Below are 22,951 nucleotides of genomic sequence, written 5' to 3' on the forward strand. Positions count from 1 at the left end.
GGGCGACAGCGTCAGCGTACGTAGCTGTCCAGCAGCAGGCTGCGGTGGAGAGGCAGATGGCAGCGCCACGGCAACTTGCGTATGAATGACGTGGCGAAGCGAAGGAGCCAAGGTTGTCGACGGCTCGGGTGTGCTGTTTGCCAGAGAGAGTTGGCGCGCGACTTCCTGACGGATGAGCTGCTTTACCTCCGGCATTAAAGCAGAGATGTCGGCAGCGTCACAGCCGAAATGCAACGGAGATAGATCCGCTGTGTCCTGCTGAGCAGCGCGTGTCGATGCACACTGCTTGCGCAGCTCGTCGTACAGCTGACAAAGCTGTATGACCTCGGCAATCGTCCGCAGACTCTTCGCAACGAGCATCTGGAAGGCATGGCCACCAATGCCTTTCATGACGTGCTTGATCTTGCCAGCTTCGTCCATAGATGAGTTGACGCGCTTGCATAGCGAGAGCACGTCTTCAATATAACTGGTGAAGGTCTCCACCTGGTGTTGAGCTCGACCACGCAAACGTTGCTCAGCGAGAAGCCGGCAAACGGCGGGACAGCCGAAGACCTCTGCCAAAGTTGTCGTGAGAGCCAACCAGGTGGTACAATTGGCTTCATAATTGCGCAACCATATGTTTGCCACGTCTGTCAAGTAAAAGGTGACATTTGTGAGCTTGGCACGGTCGTCCCACTTATTATAGGCGCTTACACGGTCATATTCGGCGAGCCAGTCTTCCACGTCGTGGTCGTCTGTGCCGCTAAATATAGCCGGATCGCGCTGCCGGATGACGCCAGAACAGATGATGGTGGGGGGCACGGGAGCAGCAGCCTGGGACGGTCCCGGTTCATCCATTGCAACAGCTGGTGGTAGCGTTCAACTGCGGGGTTCCAGGATGTCGAAGAGAAACCCAGCAGCTCCACCAAATGCAACGGGGGTGTTCGCCTAGCAGCACTAGTTACAGGCTGTAGCGGTAAGCTTAAACAGGTCGTTGCTATTGGCGGCGAGGAGTTACGGAGTCGCCATCTATCGGAAGCGCCTCGCTGGCGTAGTATGAGGGATCACGCGGCGCGCTCCTCATAGGTTTTGCTGTCAGCGCTCACTGAAAACACCACGCGCGAGCTCTCCCGGACATTTCTGTAAGTACTTTCGAAACAAGAGAAGTTTGTTACTGTCTAAATAATAATCTTGGGCAAACTGAAGGCACAAAATCGTTTACAGACGCTGTATCTTTACCGAATACGTACAGTGAACGCTACTGCGCGCGGTCGCCGCGATGGAGTCTCCCGAACCGGCTTCTTGCGTGAAAGGTAGCCAAACGCTGAGGGTAAACTATGTGAAATATGTAGTTAGAGTGGGCTGCCTGTATAACCAAATGGGGCATAACAGAATGAAGCTTCAATGCAGCGATCGCACGGGTTCGCAGCGACCGACTGCGCGTCTGCATGCATGTCCGCGCACAATGTTTTGCTTTCGCTGTGAGCGCGTTTTCGCACCGTGCCATGAGCTTTAGGGTGCAGAATATGAGCATTTGACAGTATACAAGCAACCACTGTTGCGTGGGCGCTATCAGAGCTGTTCAAAATAATTTCATCCCTTACAAAAATTTCTAGTAACTTTCAATAAACTTTCTTTAGACAACAAATGAACATCCTTTAGACACTAAAAGCAGGATTTACTGACCATTTTCATACTTCTTAGAGAAACATTTTAGTAACTTTCTGTTGCTTGATCTAGAAATATCCTAGCAACTTTCTATATAGCTCGACCTATGGAAAGGGCCTAGTTTCATTCTACCAACTTTCTGTTGCTCACCCTAGAAAAATTCTAGCAACTATTTTAGTATGTTTTAAATGTGCTGGCGACATTTAAGCAAATTTCTCCAGCTTTTTTTTCTATATTCTGGTGCTGTTCCAATGTAACCTTCAACATGGGTAGCATATATATATATATGTATTTGTCTATGAACAAAACACACCAATCTTTTTGAAAACTAGCATTTATTAAAAATATTTCAATATCCACGCGCAAGCATGGATGACAACGTGTTTTTTATTTCGCCTGCTGTGGCATCAAAATGCCTTGCTGTGTAGCCTAAGGGAAGAGAAAAAGTAAAAAGAGTTAGTTTAGCCTTATGTGTCTCAAGCTGTCAGTGTATATAGGCAGGACAGCACAAAGGAGTCATGCACAGGATTTTAAATTCAAATTACAAAATAAAGCAACCATGCTAGTTGACTGCACAGTGACACATACTCAGGATGGCATTCACTTGTCTCGGATCCAAGGCCTCTTTTTGGGCGGCACCCTTGTGGGCGTTTGAACGCCGCCCAAAAAGAGACTTGTTCTCCAACTCTTCCGAGCTGAAGAGAACTTTGAGCAGACCCCGGGCAAATCTTGACCCCGAGTTCTTGGCATCTCGCCGCAATCTTGTCAGGGTAGACTCATCCAGTAGAATGCCTTCCCCGAGGTCCACCTGAAAACGGAAAGCAAACATTAGTTCTGGTTTTTATGCTTTGTAACTAAAGCCATTTGTCTTTCCACTGCTATAATATTTGACAAATTATAATCTTATTTAGATGGTCTATTGTAAGTCATGCTATGATACAGTAACATAGGCGACTTTGCAACAAAAGCTGTGCTTCATACTTATAGGTCTCTCAAGCACTTCCAGTGAGTCAGGATGCAGTAGAAATGTGATGGCTTCATTCGGCATTGCTGCATCTAGCCTTTCCAGTTCACGTAAAACTTGCGACAATTGCTGCCCCATTTTACTCTCCAGAAGTGAACAGTGTTTCATGTTTTGGCTTTATTTTATGTCACACCTCAGCAGCGAAATCCAGCAATTATGTAAGCTTTGCCACCAACCCTTCTTTCGTACTAATTAGCCGTTTTTCATTTGGGGCACTCCAACTCTTTGAGCCACATGCATTAAAATAAGAACCCTTGCTTATGTCTTTTGTCTCCCAATCATGCACTGCTGCAGCAGATCGCGCATTGGTCCTTACATCATCAACATCAGAGGTAGCTCACCATGCTATAGTGGCTTACATGAGTGTGGTATCGGAAGCGTATGCGAGATGGAATGCCAGGCTGAATGTATCTTACAGCCTTTGAAATAATGGTGTTGAACTTGGCTAGGTGCTACCACCTCATCTTTCGTTTTAATTAACCAGTTTTTCATTTGGGGCACTTCAACTCTTTCAGCCACACACATTAAAACAAGAACTCCTGCTCCTGGCTTCAGCCAATTTGTTCGTGTGTCTTCTGCTCTCCCAATCATGCACTGCTGCAGCAGATTGCGCATTGGTCCTTACAGCATCAACATCACAGGCAGCTCACCATGCTAGTGGTTTGGATGAGTAAGGTGTCGGAAGGGTGTGCCAGATGGAGCATCAGGCTGAAATTATCTTACAGCCTTTGAAATAATGGAGTTGAACTTGACTAGGTGATCATCATTCAGGATTACACAAGATTTCTGCAACATATTGCACCGTACCGGTTAGTACCAACAGTGTTTCATCCACATATCAGTGTACTTTTTGCATGTGCAGCATCTACTTACAATCACGTCACAAATGTTCTAGGCTCGTGCAGACTAGCTAGTTCACATGGCACACTCAGGTGGTTGGCAACAGCCAAACTTGTACATGTGTGTGCAGTACTGCTATGGGCAGATTAGCCTTACAAGTTGGCAATTGGCATGTCATAGAGCACATGCCATTTTCAGACGAGAATGCCTACATACAAAATAGGCCAGTGCATTGGGTTGTGGAAGCCCAATTTGACAAGTGCTTTGAGCACAAGGACTCAGCATATGCCTTGAAATACTAAGGAGAAACACTAAAGTATGACAGAACATCATGTTTGTCTCTCCATATATGAAATAAGCAATTTGTACCATACGATGAAGCTTGTGAAACCAAAGTCAACGTAAAGTGTGTGGCGATGCCACGAACTTTGATTGCGGTTAGCCACATACACTGAGCTGTTGATCACTATAGGAGGGTTACATAGTCTTCAAAGAACAGTAGTCGACCCAGAAAAAACAGAACCCTTTGTTTGGAGAATAAGCAGCCAAAACATGCAAAAATGAAGCAGAGCCTGGTATATTACATGCTCTCTTTACCATGGCCATAATGAGGTGTGAAGTTCAGAACAAAGAAGTTTGGTTTCATTTTCTTTAACCAAAGTTTTGCTGCCAAATAAATGAAGAAAATATTTTTGGAGGAATAAATTATACGACTAAGGTGTTTTAATGTTCCCATTTAGTGCCCGTGTTGTGAGGGGGGCCAGGAGCTTCTGAAAGTCGCGTCGCTTGGTTCCGAAATGAAGTAGCTCCATTTTTGTATAGAAGCAGAATTAAATGCATCTGCAATCAATCTAATGCAAGTGCTGAAGTAGTACTGCTGCACACCCGCCGAGGTTGCTCAGTGGCTATGGTGTCGGGCTGCTGAGCACGAGGTCGCGGGATCGAATCCCGGCCACGGCGGCCGCATTTCGATGGGGGCGAAATGCGAAAACACCCGTGTGCTTATATTTAGGTGCACGTTAAAGAACCCCAGGTGGTCAAAATTTCCGGAGTCCTCCACTACGGCGTGCCTCATAATCAGAAAGTGGTTTTGGCACGTAAGACCCCAAATATTATTAGTACTGCTGCACAGAATATGAACTGTTATATGTAGGAATTGTACAGTTGTGAGAACTGACCTAAAAGAAGCAAAGTAGCCATAAATCAGTTGCAGTACAGATATTTGAAGTTTAGGACAACCAGAGCTACACTAACTGCCAATAAATGTGGTGACATCACTTAAGCTTTACACACAACACTAAAGGCAAACTTGAAAGATCCTTCAAATACTATCTTTTGTTAATGATTTTACATTTAACAAAAATTGAAGTGATTCGCACTAGACCTAGCTGCGCAGGCTGCTCGGCTATAGAATATCCATCTTAATAGTGTCTTACAAATAGTCTACTGCACTGTATTTTATAGATAACTTCTGAACAGGTCCTTAGAACAAATGCTCCATATTGAAGAAAGTCGTGGACAAATTTGTCAAATTCTATATTTTCTGGCTAGTACACTGGAGAGAGAGAAACGAGATGTGAAAGGCAGGGAGATTAACTGGAAGACAGATATTCAGTTTGCTACCCTAGCTAGACTGGAGAACGAACAAAGGCAGAGTGAAATTAAATGCACATGGTGCATTACAAATGAAGGCTATGTGTATTTTAAAGGAATGTTCCACATCCACACTTGCACTACAATGAAGAGTACAACATGTGAGAGATTGCAGTAGCTGCTCCATGCAGAAGGCTTTCCTAATAATAAAATGAAAAGCAAGGGTTTGTGCATTTTCTTCTAAGTAAGAATAGTTCTGATAAGATAAAATGACAGAAAGACAGCTAATATATGCTGTACTTGACTGTAGAAAACATGAAATTGACCCTTTGAGCTTTTACTATATCGTAATTTCCACGGGTCAATCACGCACACAACAGTCTGCCCCAAGAAATCGCATCAGCTTCTTACTTTTGGTGCTGACACGACTGTGCCAGGCTCAACACTACTGCCACCAATGGCACCACTGGCACCAATTGTCTGGTCAAGAATGTGCTTCAATGTTTGCACCATCCTTGAGGAATCTGCAAAAAAAGAAAGCAAAACTATGAAAAAGTGATTTGTACCTTGGTTGAAGGTGCGCATGTTGTCTGACTAGGCCGGCCAATTCTTAAAGCGATTCACTTGCTAGTGATGCTGTTCCTAGTGATTACAGCTGCAATGCCCCTTTCTACCTCAATAATTTCTGACACTGGTTATTTACGCAGTAGCACAGAATCACATGGACAAAAGAAAGAAATGGGACACAGTGCTAACTATCAACTGAGTGTTTATTGCACGAGAGCAGATATATATATCACTGCACAAAAAAGGAAGATACAAACAAATAAACCCAGCAATATGAACCCACACAGGCAACTAATGTGACAAAAACAACATTTCTTTCTCCAATAAGGAGACTGATGGGCAACTAACACAATCTATGTTCCTCATCTCTGCAGCTTCTACTATTTCTGTGGTGAGCTGGTCAGGGTGTCTGGCCAACTATTGAATGCAATAAAACAGAGGCTTGCATCTGCAGTGTGCGCAATGTCTGGCAAGGTCGCCTGATCGGGCCAGTTTTTCAACGTTGTTCCTGTGCTCACGTAATCAATTGTTGATGCATCTACTTGTGTGTCCCACATACTCTGCCACCGCCCCAACGGGATGCAGTAGACCACCCCTTCAACACAAGAAACAAATAGTTTCCGGTGGGTCTTGTTGCACCCATGTGGCTTGCGTGTATCTGTGTTTACACTCGTGCACAATCTAGACAGCTTCGAAGGAGCAGGGAAACCGATATCTACACCGACACATTTCCTGAACTTTCTCAGATTGTCACTAATCTCATGTAGGTAGGGCAAGATGATTACAGTCGAACCCGGCTATATCGAACTCGCAAGAAAACGCCTATCAGTTCGATATAGAGCATAATTCAATATAAGCCTGGTAAATAATTGGATGTCATAAAAGCACATACCATTTATAAAATCACTTTATTGATGGAATTAGCTTAGTTTCGCATGAAATACAGTCAAATCCGACTAATCGAACAATTTATGGTCACGGTATAGTTACAGTGAGTATATATAGAAAAAATTACGCTTACATCTAACAAAAATAGCAGCGACTCTTGATATATGTATTGAATGTCAAGCGGCGGGAAAATGCCCCAGAAGTTTGCTTTCCCTCGCAGTAGCGGGGAAACCCGGCGGCGGCGCTCCATCCAACCACTCTCCCTACCGTGACCGCGCTGCCTCTGGCGAGCCGTCGACACCCCCCTGCAAAAAAATTATCCTGGCCCGCCCGCAGCGCTTGCTCAGACAGCCAATCAGAGGCTCTTGTGCCCTCGTCGTGCAAGATGGCGAAAGTGCAAATTGTGTCATTGCTTTTCTGGTTCATTGTGTTTGCGCCTTGTCCCGCAGTGTTGCCGTGATGAAGCGGCAAGATTTACTTTTCGTCATGAAGCTCGAAATCGTAAATCGGGTCGAACGTGATGAGAAGTCGGATGTCCTTGCAGCGTGCAAGGTTCCGAGGAGCACCCTCAGCACGATTGGGGGTAAAGCGGCCAAACTTGCGACCTGGTGCTCATGGCACCCGATGCGTTCGCATGGCCAGGTACAAGTGGTTCTTCACTTGTACTGGGTTTCCCCACCACCACAAGGGAAAGCCAGCTTCTGGGGCCATTTTTCCGCCACTTGACGTTCAATATAACAGGAGTCACTGCTATTTTTGTTCGATGTAAGTGGAATTTTTTCTATATATACTCATTGTAACTATACCTTGTCCAGAAATTGTTCGATATATAGAATAATTCTACATAAACGGGTTTGATACAGTCGGGTCCGACTGTACTTTCTTTTTTACTTGTGTCACCTGGTCAGTGGCATTGCGAATTTCGTTCTTTTCTTTATTATGCTGCCTGCCACGGTGGTCAATACATGCAACGGGTAACCTGCATCTAACAGATATGAGACTTTGCACTGAAAACTTATCTGAACCAAGTGCAGGCTGGACTTCAAAGGGGCGTTTTTGAAGCACAAATTGATAATACCTCACTTCACTAGCTTTGAATGAGGTGAGTATGCGAGCACGAGTTTTTTGCCTCTAGGTGCGTAAAACCAACAAGAGGCAAAAAACTCATCCTTGCATACTCATCAGCCCATTCAAAGCTAGTGAAGTGAGGTATTGTCAACTTGTTCTTCAAAAGCGCCCTTTTGAAGTACAGCCCACACTTGATTAGGAGAAGTTTTCAGTACATAGTCTCACATCTGTAAGATGCAGGTTACCGTTGCATGTAGTGACCACCGTGGCAGGCAGCATACTAAAAAACGAAATTTGCAATGCCACTGACCAGGTGACAGAAGTAAAAAAGAAAGTAATCGTCTTGCCCCTTCCTACATGAGACTAGTGACAATCTGAAAAAGATTGGGAAATGTGTCAGCGTAGATATCAGTTTTTCTGCTCCTTCGAAGCTGTCTGTTTATGCAGAAGGGTAAATGCGGATACATGCAAGCCACGTGGGTGCAACAAGACCCACCGAAAACCATTTGTTTCTTGTGTTGAAGGGGTGGTTTACTGCATCCCGTTGGACTGTGGCAAAGAGTTGTGGGACTGACAAGTAGATGCATCAATGAGCGATTACGTGAGCACAGGAATGTTGAAAATCTAGCCCTATCAGGCCCCCTTGCCGGACATTGCGCACGCTGCAGATGCAAGCCTCTGTTTAATTGCATTCGATCGCTGGCCAGACACCCTGACCAGTTCTCCAGAGAAATAGTAGAAGCTGCAGAGATTAGGAATATGGATTGTGTTAGTTGCCCATCAGTCTCCTAATTGGAGAAAGAAATGTTTTTCTCACATTAGCTGCCTGTGTGTCTTCATACTGCTGGGTTGATTTGTTTGTGTCTTCCTTCTCCCTTCCTTTTTTTGTGCAGTGATATATATATATCTGCTATTGTGCAATGAACGCTCAGTTGATAGCACTGTGTCCAGGTTTTTTTATTTCGTCCATGTGTTTCTGCACTACTGTGTAGATAATGTCATACCAACTAGTCCACCTGTCTGTCCTGACAGCACCTTTTTCATAATAGCCTTCATTTCTATAGAATGCGTAGTGTCGTGACATTTGAAAATTTCAAGTTTTCTAACACTGCAGGTAATGGTAATGCAAACTCAAAGTTCAAAAATACAAAAGTTTACAGCTCCATCATAGTTTCTACACTCTTTACAGACTTCTACATTGCCAGACAATTGGAAAGTGGTTATGGTGGTTCCGCTACATAAATCTGGCAATGCGCACCATCCTCTCAACTTAAGGCCAATATCTTTAAACAGGACAGCCTGCAAACTTCTCAAACGCATTTATTGAAACCTGCTACATTTCTTAATTTATTTCCTTCTTCCTTGCTCGGATTTATTGGCAGCATTTGCAGTGAGCAGAAATTTTGTTTTGATTCTGTTGAAGCCATGTAGAATGAAAAGCAACTCCACTACAGCTCACACCCTAGCACCAAATCTGCGGGATACACTGCGATGGACGATTAGTCGCCAGCTGGCTTATACTGGCGATAATGTAACTGCCTTCCTTGTGGTTGGGAATAGCATGTCTACTGAGGTGAAGACATGCATGCTTGTTGATGACTACAAAACTATATCTACACACAAAGTTAACAAGGTTGAGCACAATTAATCCAAGCAATAATTTACCCCAAGACGATTCTATCGCAATGGCAAAATAAGTGTGGCAAGCAGACTCTGAGTGTCGAAAAATAACCTGTGCATTTCTAGCAAGCAGCATCACGTTAAAATGTAATTCACCTTTACTTGGATAAACACTGGACATCTTTTTACAACATCCATTATTCTTCAAAAATTGCCTGTTGGAAATACCACAAGTCTAGCTCTTCAACTGGATTACAGACAATGCTGGGCATGTTTTCGAAAGAACAGGCACAGTTCTAAATACAATGCAGGAGGGGGCCTTCATCCCTTAGTGATTTTTGTTGTGCTCTTGATGGTGGCCACTTACAATAACTTCAGAGAAGACTGCAGCACTTTTACAGCAATGTTACCTCAACATTAAAAAAAAGTGTGCACTTACCAAGGCAGTCCTGAGCTTGCTGAAGCTGTGCTTTTGTTTGCCGCAGCTCAGTTTCCAGCCGCTCTACAGTGGCCTGCAGTTCTAATATGACCTTGGCCTGGTCATCCTGAAAGTGTAGTGTGTGTAAAAAACCAGTGGCATGAAATGCAAACAGCATTTTCTGGCTTCAGGCACTATCATAAAATTCTAAGCAAGTGCTCCCCCATTTTACTTTCGAGCGATTTGAAATGGTCACTAACATCCGAGCAAGCACTCCTCCCTTTCTTCAGCCAGTCCACCACTTCATGCATTTTCGCTGGACTGCTTAGCTGCTGCAGTTTTTTTTTTTTGAACTTTTTAGAAATTGCATATTAAATCACATAAAATGACGCAATTTACTAAGAAACAAATTTATTGTTTAGCTGCATTTCTGCCGAGTCCTGATAGTTCACAAAAGCCAAGTATCTGTGTAGCCATAGCCTTCATCAGTCGCCATTTTGGTCAAAGGGGCGAAGTTTTCAAATGCAAATGAAGCGCGAGACACATGGTGCGATTTTGCATGCAATCCGTTGTACGATGGGTTGGAGTCCGACTTGCACCATGTGACAATATCGGACACGTGGCATGCATGAGCGAGCGGAGCATAGCTCTGTGCAAAACCAGCGCCCCTGCATGGACGCTTTGAATGACTTCGCAAATAAAGTGAAAACAAAGGTGTCTGCACAGCTTTCTCATCTTAAACAAAAGATGCCAATATAAACGTGACTTGTGAAAGCCACATCTGCAGTGTCGAATCCGTTCACAGCTGCCAATGACAAACAGCTGGCAGGTCTAACTCACTGGGCCGTCGAATTGGAGACCTGTGGCGCTTGTGACAGGACTGCATGCAGCTTGTAATAAAGCGCCATGTTGGTCAGCACGTGTGCACAATCATGCTGGTCACACTGTTCGCATCTGAATTTTACTGTCTCGTCCCCTGCACGCTATTCATTGCTACTTAAATTGCAATACATTTGATTTTGTCGAAGCCGATGGAAGCGAACCAGCACGCCAGGCTAGCCTGCGATCGCTGGGAGAAGACAGTATAGGCCTAGCCCGCTAGATCTGGGACTGACAGCTCTTCAATTTCGGTCCGCGACCAAGCAAGGCCACAACGCCTCCTCGCACAAACTTTCTTGGGATATCTTTTCCAGGGGGGAGGGGGGGGGGCGCTTGCTCGGAATATTACGTACCTATGTAAAATGTATTCACCATGAACCACATTTTGAAATCTGTCAGCATGCCAAAAATTTTAAATAAGGGCTTGCTTAGAACTTGGCTTTGGTTTCTCCCATCACTATACATCACACAATAAAGAGCAGGTGTTCCAATGAATACATAATTTCTTTGCATTGAATAAGCTATAGTTTGTTTCACAGCCATTCAAACAGCAGCACATACGGAAGCGCCAGAGAGAGCAATGAATGTTAAGCAACGGCAGAACTGCTGCAGTCGCTCAGTTATCCACCATAACAAATCATATGGGCCACTTAGTATGTGCCGCTCTTCAATGAAAAAAAAGTCAGTTAAAATTTCACCGCTCTGTGCAGAATAAAACAATTTTGTCTGAATGTGTATTGCCACCCGCGCCACGCAGGACATTTGTTGCAGCGACACTAAATGGCCACTCGCCTCATCCGCGACACTTTTCGGAGGCGGCAATGTGGTGCGGCAATACACTGCTTCAATTGTAATCACATCAACACTGAAATTAATCGCAAAGGTGACACAGACATCTTTAATTGTGCCACAATTTTCATGTACATAAATACCCAAGAAAGCGGTAGATTGGGTGGCAGCCAGCATAGCGCAATTAGTGGAGCAGTGCACCAAACATGAAAAGGTTGCGAGTTAGGTCCCCAGCAGCAGCAAGCAATCTTTCCTCCATATCATTGATCTGAAATACCATCATTAAGCAAATGAAAATGAACAGTTCATTTTCCCTGTGCTTCTCTCGGCATCGGTGTCCCTTCTACTTCTTAAGTTTACTGAGCCCATCTGTCCTAAATTCTTCTCTGGTTTTTTATTAATAGGTTACATGCTTGGACAGGGTTATTAACTTGTTAACATAAAACTGTAGATGCCATAATGTAATAAAATGAAGCCAGCCAACTCTTATGACATATACATGGGCTAGTAATGAGATGTGAATATGTTTGAATGGCTGCAAAGTGCTCATATATCTTTTGCAATTTCTCACTGCAAAAACATCCAGAGCAAGCAAAAAGTAAAACTAATGCAGAGAAGTAATACACACACTCACTAACTCTGATATACAGCAAAGACTATAGTATGGAGCATTGAATCAGGCAGCACCCTCTTTCCTTCAGTCGACACTCTGTCAACTAGTCTTCTGCACTAAACAATGTCCAGTAGCAGGAAAAGTTTAAATGCTTTGCTCGCTAACATAGAGCTGTTCTAATTTAGCAATGCATCTCATAGCCTCCAATGCACAGTACAGAGCTAGTGTGATGAAGATGGACCTCAATGTGTTTTGCCACACATTTCTTGGAGATATTTCTTAAAAGTGGTGCTTGTCTGAATTTCTACCACTTGCATAATTGGGTTCTGGCCTGGTTTATTTTGACAAGAACAGCATGCCTTAACATTTGCAAGCAAAACAGGTTTTAGTAGCCCACAGCCATTTACTTGCCAATTAATCTGCAATGGAAGTTCCAGACATCCACTACACTTAAGGCCAACAAAGCTCATCAGTCTGTATTGGATCCTGCATTTCTCATTAATAAAGAACAGCTGTTGCTAAACAGACTATGTGCGTACACAAGGACCACTGTACAGGCATAAGAAAAATGCCTTGCTAGTCAAGTGCAGCAGGTATCAAATCCATGCAGTAAGAGCCACTTGCAAAAATATTCTATAAAAAAACAAGAAGTAATTCTTGTGTTCTAACAGTACCTGTGGCTCTTGAGCTGCAGTTAAAGGGCCACCAAAGAGTAACAATAAATCAGTTGCACTCGTAAGGCATTCTTTAAAACTGAAATATGACAAATCTTGCAGTCATGGGTTGGCTATTAGAAGCTAAAGTACAGGTCAAAGTTGCAATTTTTGAATGTCATGCTGAACACCGTACCTGTACATTAGTGTGATGCCACAAATTTCAAAGCATCTCTTTGTATTTAGACCGTACTGGCTTAGCGAAAATTTCTAAAACATGATATGTTTAATCTTTTATCTCCTTTAGAGCACTATGTTGCCTTACTTTCACCGACAAACAATTAACTAGGCCGTCAACATCGATGACGTAATGACAAGCTTCAAGGTGGCGTGGCCATCCGTGTTTCCTTTTAAGGCAATTTCTGGCTTATTACTAGTCTTCTCGCAGTAGGAGTGGCACATTTCTTTTATATTGCAGAAATATGCCATGTCCCCTTTTAACGTGCTTTCTGGCTTACCGCTCTATTCACAGTTGGACAGTCATTTTCTGGTATAGTAGAAAGCTAATTTGCTAATGCAAGTGATATCATTTTTTTTCTTTACTCTCTTTAAAGAACACAGCAGTAATTAGATGACACAAAGGTTCAAGTATGGCGAGAAACTTGAAAGTCTTAGTTGGAAAGTTACAGACAGCGGCCCTTCATTTAAAAATAAATTTTTCAGGGGATTAAGTGGAATGCAGTAGACCACTAGTATGATCCTAAGCCACAACGACTACCTGTCCAATGCTCTAGTAAGTCTGTGCCAGCTGCTGTTTGATCTGTGACTGTTGTTTTCACTCTTACAACCATGGCTCTAATGCTGCAACTGCTGTTCCTTGATAGCAACAGATAACAGGTGGTGTCTGTAGCACATACTTTACAGGAATAACAGTTCACAGGATTTGGAGTTTTTTAAAAACTATGTTTACCCTGTCCTCGCTCTCACTGTCTTGGGTTGAAGCGGAACCATGTGCTGCCGCACGGTTGTTCCACTTCTTTTCCCTGGAGGCAAGGCTCCCTGCAAGCAAAATGAGCATCAAATAAAACAACTTTCCACATAACGCAATGCCCGAGGAGTGGAAGAAGCATTTTACGAAGCACATGGTTCAGTTTCAAGTATCTACTAGCAATGATGTAGCAACTGCATGACATTTCTGTAGTACAGCTACAGTGTACTAGAACATTTTGGGTAGTGGAAAGAGTGCGCGGTGCGGCGACCGAGAGAGCTGTTGCCATTTCTGTTAACCGCCGCGCGTGGCGCTGGCGTCTAAAAACCGAGGAGATTGGCGCCGCAGGCAGCCGCAGTAGCACGTGTGGGTTGCTGTTAATTAGGTTGTGCACGTACGCTGTTTCTGCTTCATTTACAGCGTTTCCGATACTTTGTAATTTCTTGCATTGCGTAGTACGCTCAAACAGTGGTTCGCATGTAGTCATGGAGAAGAAAACCAAAAGACCGGACACGCACTGCTACGCGCCAGGTTGTAAGACCGGGTACCCTGGATTCCGTGAGTTCAATGGACGGACGTTGTCGTTGTTTAAAGCCCCGAAAGACGAAACCCAACGAAAGCAGTGGGAGAGGAATTTGCACCGCAGCGACAAGCCATTCTCGGAAACGTCGGCGGTGTGCGAAAGACATTTCGAAGCGCCGTTCATCGTGCGGGATTATGTGCACAAAATCGACGATAAAGAGGTGAGGATCCCTCGTGGCAAGCCTGCGCTGACCCAACCTTGCTGCCCGACTTGCCGGCCTATCTTTCCAAGCAAATTCAACAAAAACGACGAGAGAGAAAGCGTCCAGCTGCCTGTGCTGTGGCACCGACCAAGAAAGTGCGCTTGTCGCGGCGTGCCTTACACGATTCCTGTCAACACGACACCAACGTGCAAGAGGAGAGCGTGAGCCCAAATTTGAACGAGCCTAGTGAGCCTGCTTCATTGCAGAAAATCGCTGACAAACTCAGCCTTCCGAGCTCATGGACAAGACTTAATGTGCCCAATTTTGATGGAGTTGTGTGCGCTACAACTACCGTGATCAGAGATCCATTTCTTGTCGCGCACGAGAAGCTGCTGGTGTTTACTTCAGACGACAGGGAACGGGTCTTCGCTCGCCCTTATTTTCATAGCAAAGAAGCGAAAGAAGTTGAAATCAAGTCCATGGTAGAAGCTCGAGATGTTCTTCACCAAACATACATTGCCATTGTTTGCAAAGGAGCGATGGACCGACAGCAGTACACCAGCGACTACGCTGAACACCTTACAGACCGGCTGAAGGCTTCTGTGCTCCTCGTACAAGATAGTGTGTTCAGCAAGTCCTGTACAGGGACTGTTACTGACAAAGGTAAGCAGCTAGATTTGGTGGTCGAGATAATATAGGCTGCAATGAAATTACTTTTAATCAGCAAGGAAGATCGTTGTATAAAAGCAATGTACATTAATGGAAGCTTGTCATGCCAAAATTATATTTTTTGCTGTACTTTTATACATTATACTTTTATGATTACTTTTAATTATACTTTTTATGATCATATTTTTGGTTTTAAGGTTTCTTTTAGCTAATGCGCCTGTTAATTACTCCACCAAATGCCTACATTACCACTCATTTACAGAAACTGCATTGTAGCAAAGATCACATAGTGCTAAGATTTTGTAAGTAGCATCTTTCACATCCTATGCTTTTGATTACAGGTACTGCCTGTCTGGCATGTCGCTACCTCAGGAAAGGGCTCCAGGCAAGAAGATTCCGAGTAAAAACGCAGAAACCAGTGAAAAGAAACCTTCAAAATTTGCTGAAGTTTTCCCGGCAAAAGACAAAGCGCCTTCTCTCACGTCTGTGCACGCTGCGGCAGCATATTCTCAGAATATGTGTTTGAGAAAGAAGACAATCACAACACAAGAGGAGAGAGAGGTCGGCGACCCCAGGGACCAGATACTCCAAAACAACGCGCAGAACACCTGGCATTGACCGTAGGTCAGTAACATATAATAGCTGCAGTTAACATTGGCGCAATTCCAATGTTTTCACTGCATTACTGGCGATGCTGTCTGCTAGTGCCGCAGAGGCGAGCGCCTGTGATAAGAGAACTGGCGCGAGTGCGAAGTGCCCAGAACGTGCTGTTTGCCTCTCGCAGGAGCTGCTCGTAGTAACCCGCGAGTAAAATGACAGACGTCACCGTTCAGCGCAAATCCTGACTCTTTATTGAAGTAAACGCGAAGATTCACGCATTTCGGGTCTTGCGCCGTCTGCTCAGCTGAGGTAATCTGACGAAAACTTAGCCCTGCTGAAGTCATATTACTTCGATTAATTCGCTCATAAACAAATAAGAACATTTGCACCGGGAGTACTACGCATACATGTGGCAATAATAAAAGAAAACTTCCGTGCTTGCTGTTGCCTGGCTACTGTCGGTTTCTTGCTGGTGCTCGGTTACGCGCTGCTAGCGCCACCTGGTAGTGTTAACATAGAGTGCCTCACGCGCTGACCGCCGCTCTTTCCACTACCCAAAGTATTCTAGTACACTGTAGTACAGCCGAATTGGAGTGTAGGCATATTAATGATATACTGCAAATTGAACAGCACCTTGAAGTTGTCAGCGGCATGCATGCCACCTTAGTATTTGTTTACTTTCACTTAGGCCTGCCTTGCACCGGAACACACAATAATTATGGGTGGTTCTATTAACAAAACAGGGGTAAGTGTGTTGCTGTTTGGTATATTTTTTTTTTCTCAACAAGAAGTGGCACACAGCAGCACCATCAATTTCAGTTTTCTGTAAGCTGGAAGTTCTCATTCATTATAATGTGGTGCAATTAAAGATGAGAGTCATGGCCGTCAGCAATCTATGTAGGGAAGTACGTCCACTGTGAACACATGTGGTTACTGCGATGTGGTACCACTGCAATGAATGTGGTACAACTGTAAACATTATACATAATTGTCCAATGAGGGGAATCTCATTATGCTGCTGCATTGCAGTTGCTTTGGAATGTTTTCTTTTTTTTCCAATTTCAAAATACCCACCCAATAACCCCTAAAAAAATGAAACACGTGAATTCCACTACCACATTCCTGGAAGCACTCAAATTCAAGCTCATACCTCAACGGTGTAATTATATGAGCTGCAGATATTCAAAGCAAGACAATGTGCTTGGTCTAGCAGTTTGCTTTTGGGAGCAAGACTTCGTAAGCAAGCTTCATAAGCCAGTCTATATCAGGTAGCTCACAAAAGAATGACAGGTGGACATCAAGGAATGCATAACTGCTCCAACTAACGATATTCTGAGCATTTAATAGACGATAGCGTGAGTATTAAATTGTTTGCGGACGACTGGTTACTTTACAAAGAGATTAATGATGCCAATGATCAAGTGATCCTGAGTAAAAGTCTTACTGCAATTTCTGACTGGTGCGACACCTGGGAAATGAAACTTAACGAAGAAAAAACAGTTTTTATGTGCATTACCAACAAAAACCACCCTCTAGCATATCAATACACTATTAATCAATCCACGGTCTCTGAAACAGACTCCTTTAAATATTTGGGTGTAACCATCAACAATCGTCTAACCTGGTCGCAACACATTGATAATGTTTGTGCGTCTGCTCGACGTAAACTCGGCCTACCGAGACACAAGCTAAAACATTCTCCTCCATCCGTGAAACAATTGCCATTCAACACACTCGTAAGGTCGCGATTAGGATATGCTTCCATCGTCTGGGACCCATTCACGAAAAAAAAATATTAAAGAAAACTGGAAAACATAAACAGGCTTGCCGTCCGCTACATATATAATTGTTATGGACGTTATGACGCCCCCTCTCAATTGATTAATGAAAATAATATTGCCACCCTAGAATCCCAAAGAAAGGTAGCACGCCTAACATTGCTTTTCCGCTTTTGGAAAAGGGAAATACAACTTGGTCATTCACCCTGTCTCCAGCCGCTACCAGCTAGAGCTACCAGAAATTATCACTCCGACAAGATAACCCCTATTTTCGCAAGTACAAATTGCTTTATATATTCCTTCTTTCCTAGAACAATAAATGATTGGAACTCTCTGCCAGCCGATGTATTCCTGTCCAATAACATATTACATGCCATTGAAAAACTGCACTTCAAATAAACGTGTGACCGCGTGAGTACTTTCATGCGTGTTAGCATGAAAAACAAAAACAAAAAACTGTGTAAACTGGTACGGTAAATATTTCTCTCCTTTCAATTCAATCCGTTGCACTGTATGCTTGTTGAATGCTTTTTACGTATTTATATCATCCTTCAATGTACCTCATATGATTCAATGTATTTCATGTTTCATATGCACTTCTTTTCTTTGAACGCATTTAATTGCATTACTGTATGAACGAATTCCCTCCTGCCTGGGTCACAAGTTGGCCTGCAGTATTCTGTAAATAAATTTTAAAAAATATTGTGCTTGCGGCTGAACTGCCGTAGCTGCACTTCAAGCTAAATCATACATAGATTGCAAATAACTTACGCTGTAAACTACAAATAATTGTCCTTCTACAACAATGCAAAGACAGCTTTCTTGAGGAATAACTAAATCGCTATGGCAGCGCGGACTGTCTAAAAGACGAATATTTGGTACAGCCTGTGACAACGGGCAGCACGTGGCCACCCTATGCGGACACGTCTCGTGCCTGGAGGCACGTTCTTACGAAAATATATTTCATGTCACAGATGCAAACAGATCACACGCGCACCTTCATGGTGGCCATTAACTGCACCAATATTTTTACTAGTCTTTCACCACCGTGGCCGCAACAAGGCGGGCTCTAAAGTTTGCCCTAAAACCAACGTACTGCCTGCACCACAGCGAAATGCATTCATGCACGCTGAAACACGAAAAAAAATCTCGACAAAGAATGTGGCCACAGCTGAATTAGTGCCTTTTTGACATATATAGCCTACGTCTTGCTCGCTTTAGCAGTTGCAGTACTTACCGACGGCCAAGATCTTGGCTGGTGCTGCTGGCTTTGTCGGATCCCACTTGACATGGACGAAATCGCCCTGGAGGCGCTTCAAGGTGCTGGTCGGGTCGCGCATCAGCTCTAGTCCTATACTAGTGTCCGAAATAGACGTTATGGGATACACGTCCCACTTCTCTTCTTCTTCCCACAAGACTAGAATGTGCTTCATGACTGCACAACACATTGACTAGAATGGAACTGCGGTGAAATGTACTCCAACTGCAGTCCCCACTCGAACGCACGAAAGCAAATATGGCGCTTTCGACACACTCCAATCGGATTGGATTGAATCAGATTTAATATACCATTGAGCACTTCCCCTAAATATAGCTAAACTACGGTAACGTCACTTTTCTTCTAATGGCAATACTATTCCCAAAACAACTCTTGAAAGGGACCATTAATTGTAGATATAATATTATGTTGAGAATAAAATATTGGAAACTGCCCGAATTCAACATGGTTTTCCGACTATTGGTGGGTAATCTTGGCACTGGCTTGGTTAAACCACGGTGGTTATGCTAGGCTTCGCCGTAAGCCAGCATAAGCCTAAGCCAGCAAAGGGGGACAAAGCTGACATAAATATAACTACCGGCCTATAACAGTCACGTCAGTGGTTTACAGGGTAGTTATGCAGATTATAAAGGACAGACTGCAGGCATGGGTAGAGCACGAGGGGTGCTTGGAGAGCTACAAAATGGGTTTCGGAAGCATAAGAGCCTAGAAGACAATCTGTTCTCACTAACACAGTGCATTGAAATAGCTGAAAAGGAACACAGAGCCTTATGGCTGGCTTTCTTGGATATCAAGGGAGCCTGTTACAGTGTACTTCAAGAGGGCTTGTGGGGCATTCTGGAAACTTTAGGAGTGCAAGATGGAGTAACCAATTTCTTAAAAGATATCTATAAATGTAGCCGGGTGATTATACAATGGGAAAAGCAGGTTTCGGAGCCTGTAATGATTCGGTGGGGGCTTTATGTTTATGTTTATGCTGTACCTACATGGTTTAGAGGCCAAAATACAGCAAAGCGGACTCGCCTTCAACCTATCAATTTTCAAACAAGGAAAATTGATTGAACAGTCATTACCAGGACTGAAGTACGCGGATGATATTGTATTAATGGCTGACAATGCAGAAGATCTGCAGGGATTGATGGACATGTGTGGTACAGAAGGAGACAGGTTAGGCTTGAAGTTTAGCAAAGAAAAATCAGCAGTCATGATTTTTAATGATAACATTTGCGGCGAGCTTAAGATACAGGAGGCCACGCTGGAGATAGTCGATATATACAAGTACCTTGGGGTGTGGATAAATAATGGCATTGAGTATCTAACAGAGTACGAAAAATATCTAACGACTAAAGGTAACAGAAGTACAACGATTATGAAGAGTAGGGCACTGTGAAACTACAATAGGTACGAGGTAGTACGAGGGATATGGAAGGGGGTAATGATTCCAGGCCTGACTTTTGCCAATGCAGTTCAATGTATGAGAGCACGAGACCCGGCAGCAGTTGGAAACTAGGCAACGTGGTGCGGGTATGCTCGCTCTGGGAGCAAATGGCAAGACACAAAATCTTGGGATGCAGGGGGATCTGGGATGGTCTTCTTTCGAGGGCAGAGAGGCTAGTAGCAAGGTAGCATTTGAGGAGTGATTGAGAAAAATGGGGAAAATGCGGTGGGCTAGGAAGGTTTTCAGTTACTTATACACGAGGAATGTTGACACAAGGTGGAGGAAGCGAACTAGAAAATTGACAAGCAAATACTTGGGCAGCAGTTGGGGGACAGGTAGGGAATCATTCGTCAAGAAAAAAGGTTAAGGGGACAGAGAGGGGTATGTGGAAAACAGAGATGCAAACCAAATCAGCTTTAGAGACATACAGGACGTTTAAGCAAGAAATAGCCAAAGAAAATATTTACGATAACTCTAAGGGAAGCTCATTGTTCTTTGAAGCTAGGACAGGTGCACTGCGGACTAAAACGTACCGAGCCAGATACCAGGAGACTGATTTGTTGTGCGGGGCACTTCACCCTGCAGTTGAATGTAACGGGGAACTATTCAAACCTTTGGGTTTTAAAGACAGTGAAAGTAAAATAGACATTGAAAAGGTAGAAATAACTAAACGGAGGCTATCTGATTGGTGGATAATATCAACGCAAAAGTAAAGGAGTAAATAAATAGGTATGCTTGCTCATGGTACCATTCATATAGTACCATTCAGCATATAGTACCATTCAAGGCTAGGTGGCGCGTGCCGCCACCCGATTCAAAGGGTTGAGCCTCAATCATCCGTCCACCCATCCATCCAGCCAGATTACAGCCGCGCCGTGCATGGCCTTGTGTCAGTCCGCATTGTTAGCATTGTCTTGGTGTGTATTGGCGTTATCACCTCCAGAAATGCCGCGCAGGAAAAGATATAAGAAATATCTTTATGATTGCGCTTGCAAGGTCCCAGTCCGAACCAAATGTAGGAGGAAAACTTTGGACAATGCAAGCGGTGCTGGCAGTGGTACGTCCGCTTCGGAAAGCGACGAGGACTCGCGAAGTGCCCACGAACGGCGTTCAGAAAATACGTGCTGCGATCGAGATTCGTCGCCACCAAGCAGCCCACTTGCCGATTCGAACAGTCACGATGAAAGCTTCAGTAACGTTGGCGAAAATCCTTTTGTGTACTCAACCGACGGGAACCAAAATTCTGCTGATACGCACCGGCACGACTGCTCGTCGACAGATGATGAAGAAAGCACCAAGGGAATCGAGGACGCCGAACAGACGAGAAATGAACTGGTAAGTATTATTGTTATTTTGTTTACTTACTACACGGTCTCATCAGTGTGGTACTTCATATACGGGGATTTTGTTTAGCTTTTACTTTTAAGGTTAGGGAAATTTTTAGGGTTAGGGAACAAAAAAACACGTTGACCTTGATTTAACCATTTCAGTTTCCAGGTTCGTAGCCTATTCGTAAAAGTCAATTCGTGTGCGCAGGTATATTAATGATAAAGAGGTGCCCTTAACAACCTTTTAATTACTGATCCCAGATGCCTTCGAGCACGTTGAAGCCCCTTGCCGGTGTAGTCAGCTGCACTATGAAATATATGGAAAAGCTCGTGCATTCCGCAGAGGTGACCATCCTGTGTTCGATTTCCTTCGTTGACCTTCCAACCTCTGCAAAGCTTTCATTTCACGAAACGTTTGTGATTTCTTTTTCCAGCAGTAGTAAGATACTTTGCTCTGAATGACAAATTTTGTCTAACTCTTGTAGTCTGTGTCAATTTGGAGAGTCCATACAGCATTTGTGTAGTAGCGTTTCTGTTACTTTAATACCCATATCACATGAGAACATTGGAACAAGGATGAACGTGGTTGGACGACAATTGCAGTGGGCATATATATCTATGGTTTGTCATGTTCAGTAGACTGTTGAACTTCTTATACTGCTGTCAGCTGTATACTGCTCAAAGAGTCGCAAGTGCAGCAACATTGAAAGTGCTTATGTTGAAAAAGGTAGTTCTGCGAGCACTTTGCTGCTCAAAGAAAAATATGCTTTCGACTTGAACAATCCTCATAAGCCTAGCTAAACGAAGTACAACGTGTAGTTCTTTAGTTGATTGTTTATAGGCAATTTGCCGTGGCATCATACCAGCTGTCATGTTTAGATGTCCCTTGAGCATGGTATGGCTGCGGCTTTATTTAGTGCAATTTATTTGTGCAACTGTAGTGAAAACTGTCAGAAATGTGCCATAACGATGATCACGTCATTGGACATCAACAATCTGTCGCACATTTGCCCAGTAATTACTATTGATAGTGTTGCCATTAATTTTACAATTATTGAAAAGCTAGTTTATGATGTAAACATACTGCTCCTGTACTTTCTCTTTGCCCAGGATGTCCTGCTGTACCCTGAATCAAAGCTGTCACGGGGACAATCTCTGATAATGGTAATGGCCCACAGCCTGCAGCACCATTCATCTAAGGAAGCCACAGAAAGCCTCTTGAAGGTCATTGATGCCTACATGCCTCAAGGTGTTCCATTCCCAAAAACAAAGCACCTATTTTTTTAAAACTTCTCCTCGGCACTTGATTGTCAACGTCGCACACATATTTATTGCACTGGCTGTAGTGAATACCTCGCACAACTGCCTTGTGCAAGTGTTAATGTAACGTGTCCTCAGTGTACATCAGTGCACAGCATCTCTGCACTTTTAGACGTAGGTTCCTTTTTTCTTACTCTCGACCTTGATGCCCAAATCAAGGACATACCTTTAAGCGGCAAGTTATTGCAGAACCGAAGAGGTGCATCCTATAATGTCAAGGACATCAC

At 43.8% G+C, this 22,951-nt stretch overlaps 1 protein-coding gene across 1 annotated transcript; it reads right to left on the reverse strand.

Annotated features, from left to right (window-relative positions):
- Window positions 1–1,996: 1,996 nt before the first annotated feature.
- LOC140214359 (uncharacterized) lies at window positions 1,997–18,792 on the reverse strand. Its single transcript, XM_072285730.1, has 4 exons — window positions 18,597–18,792; window positions 5,516–5,628; window positions 2,236–2,455; window positions 1,997–2,076 (listed from the first exon to the last, which is right to left on the reverse strand). Exons 1-4 carry the CDS (start codon window positions 18,790–18,792, stop codon window positions 1,997–1,999), a joined length of 609 nt encoding a protein of 202 aa, XP_072141831.1.
- Between the last annotated feature and the right edge of the window lie 4,159 nt (window positions 18,793–22,951).

The sequence above is a fragment of the Dermacentor andersoni genome, unplaced genomic scaffold (assembly GCF_023375885.2).
Source record: "Dermacentor andersoni unplaced genomic scaffold, qqDerAnde1_hic_scaffold ctg00000039.1, whole genome shotgun sequence".
Taxonomy (NCBI): domain Eukaryota; kingdom Metazoa; phylum Arthropoda; class Arachnida; order Ixodida; family Ixodidae; genus Dermacentor; species Dermacentor andersoni.

Bases quoted from the DNA above. Each gene is read 5' to 3' on its own strand.
- LOC140214359 (XM_072285730.1), bottom strand. From the start codon at position 18,792: ATGAAGCACATTCTAGTCTTGTGGGAAGAAGAAGAGAAGTGGGACGTG. The intron at 2,456-5,515 runs GTAAGAAGCTGA...TTCCGTTTTCAG, and splicing joins CAGTCGTGTCAGCACCAAAA to GTGGACCTCGGGGAAGGCAT. The intron at 2,077-2,235 runs GTATGTGTCACT...CTCTTCCCTTAG, and splicing joins ACAAGTGAATGCCATCCTGA to GCTACACAGCAAGGCATTTT.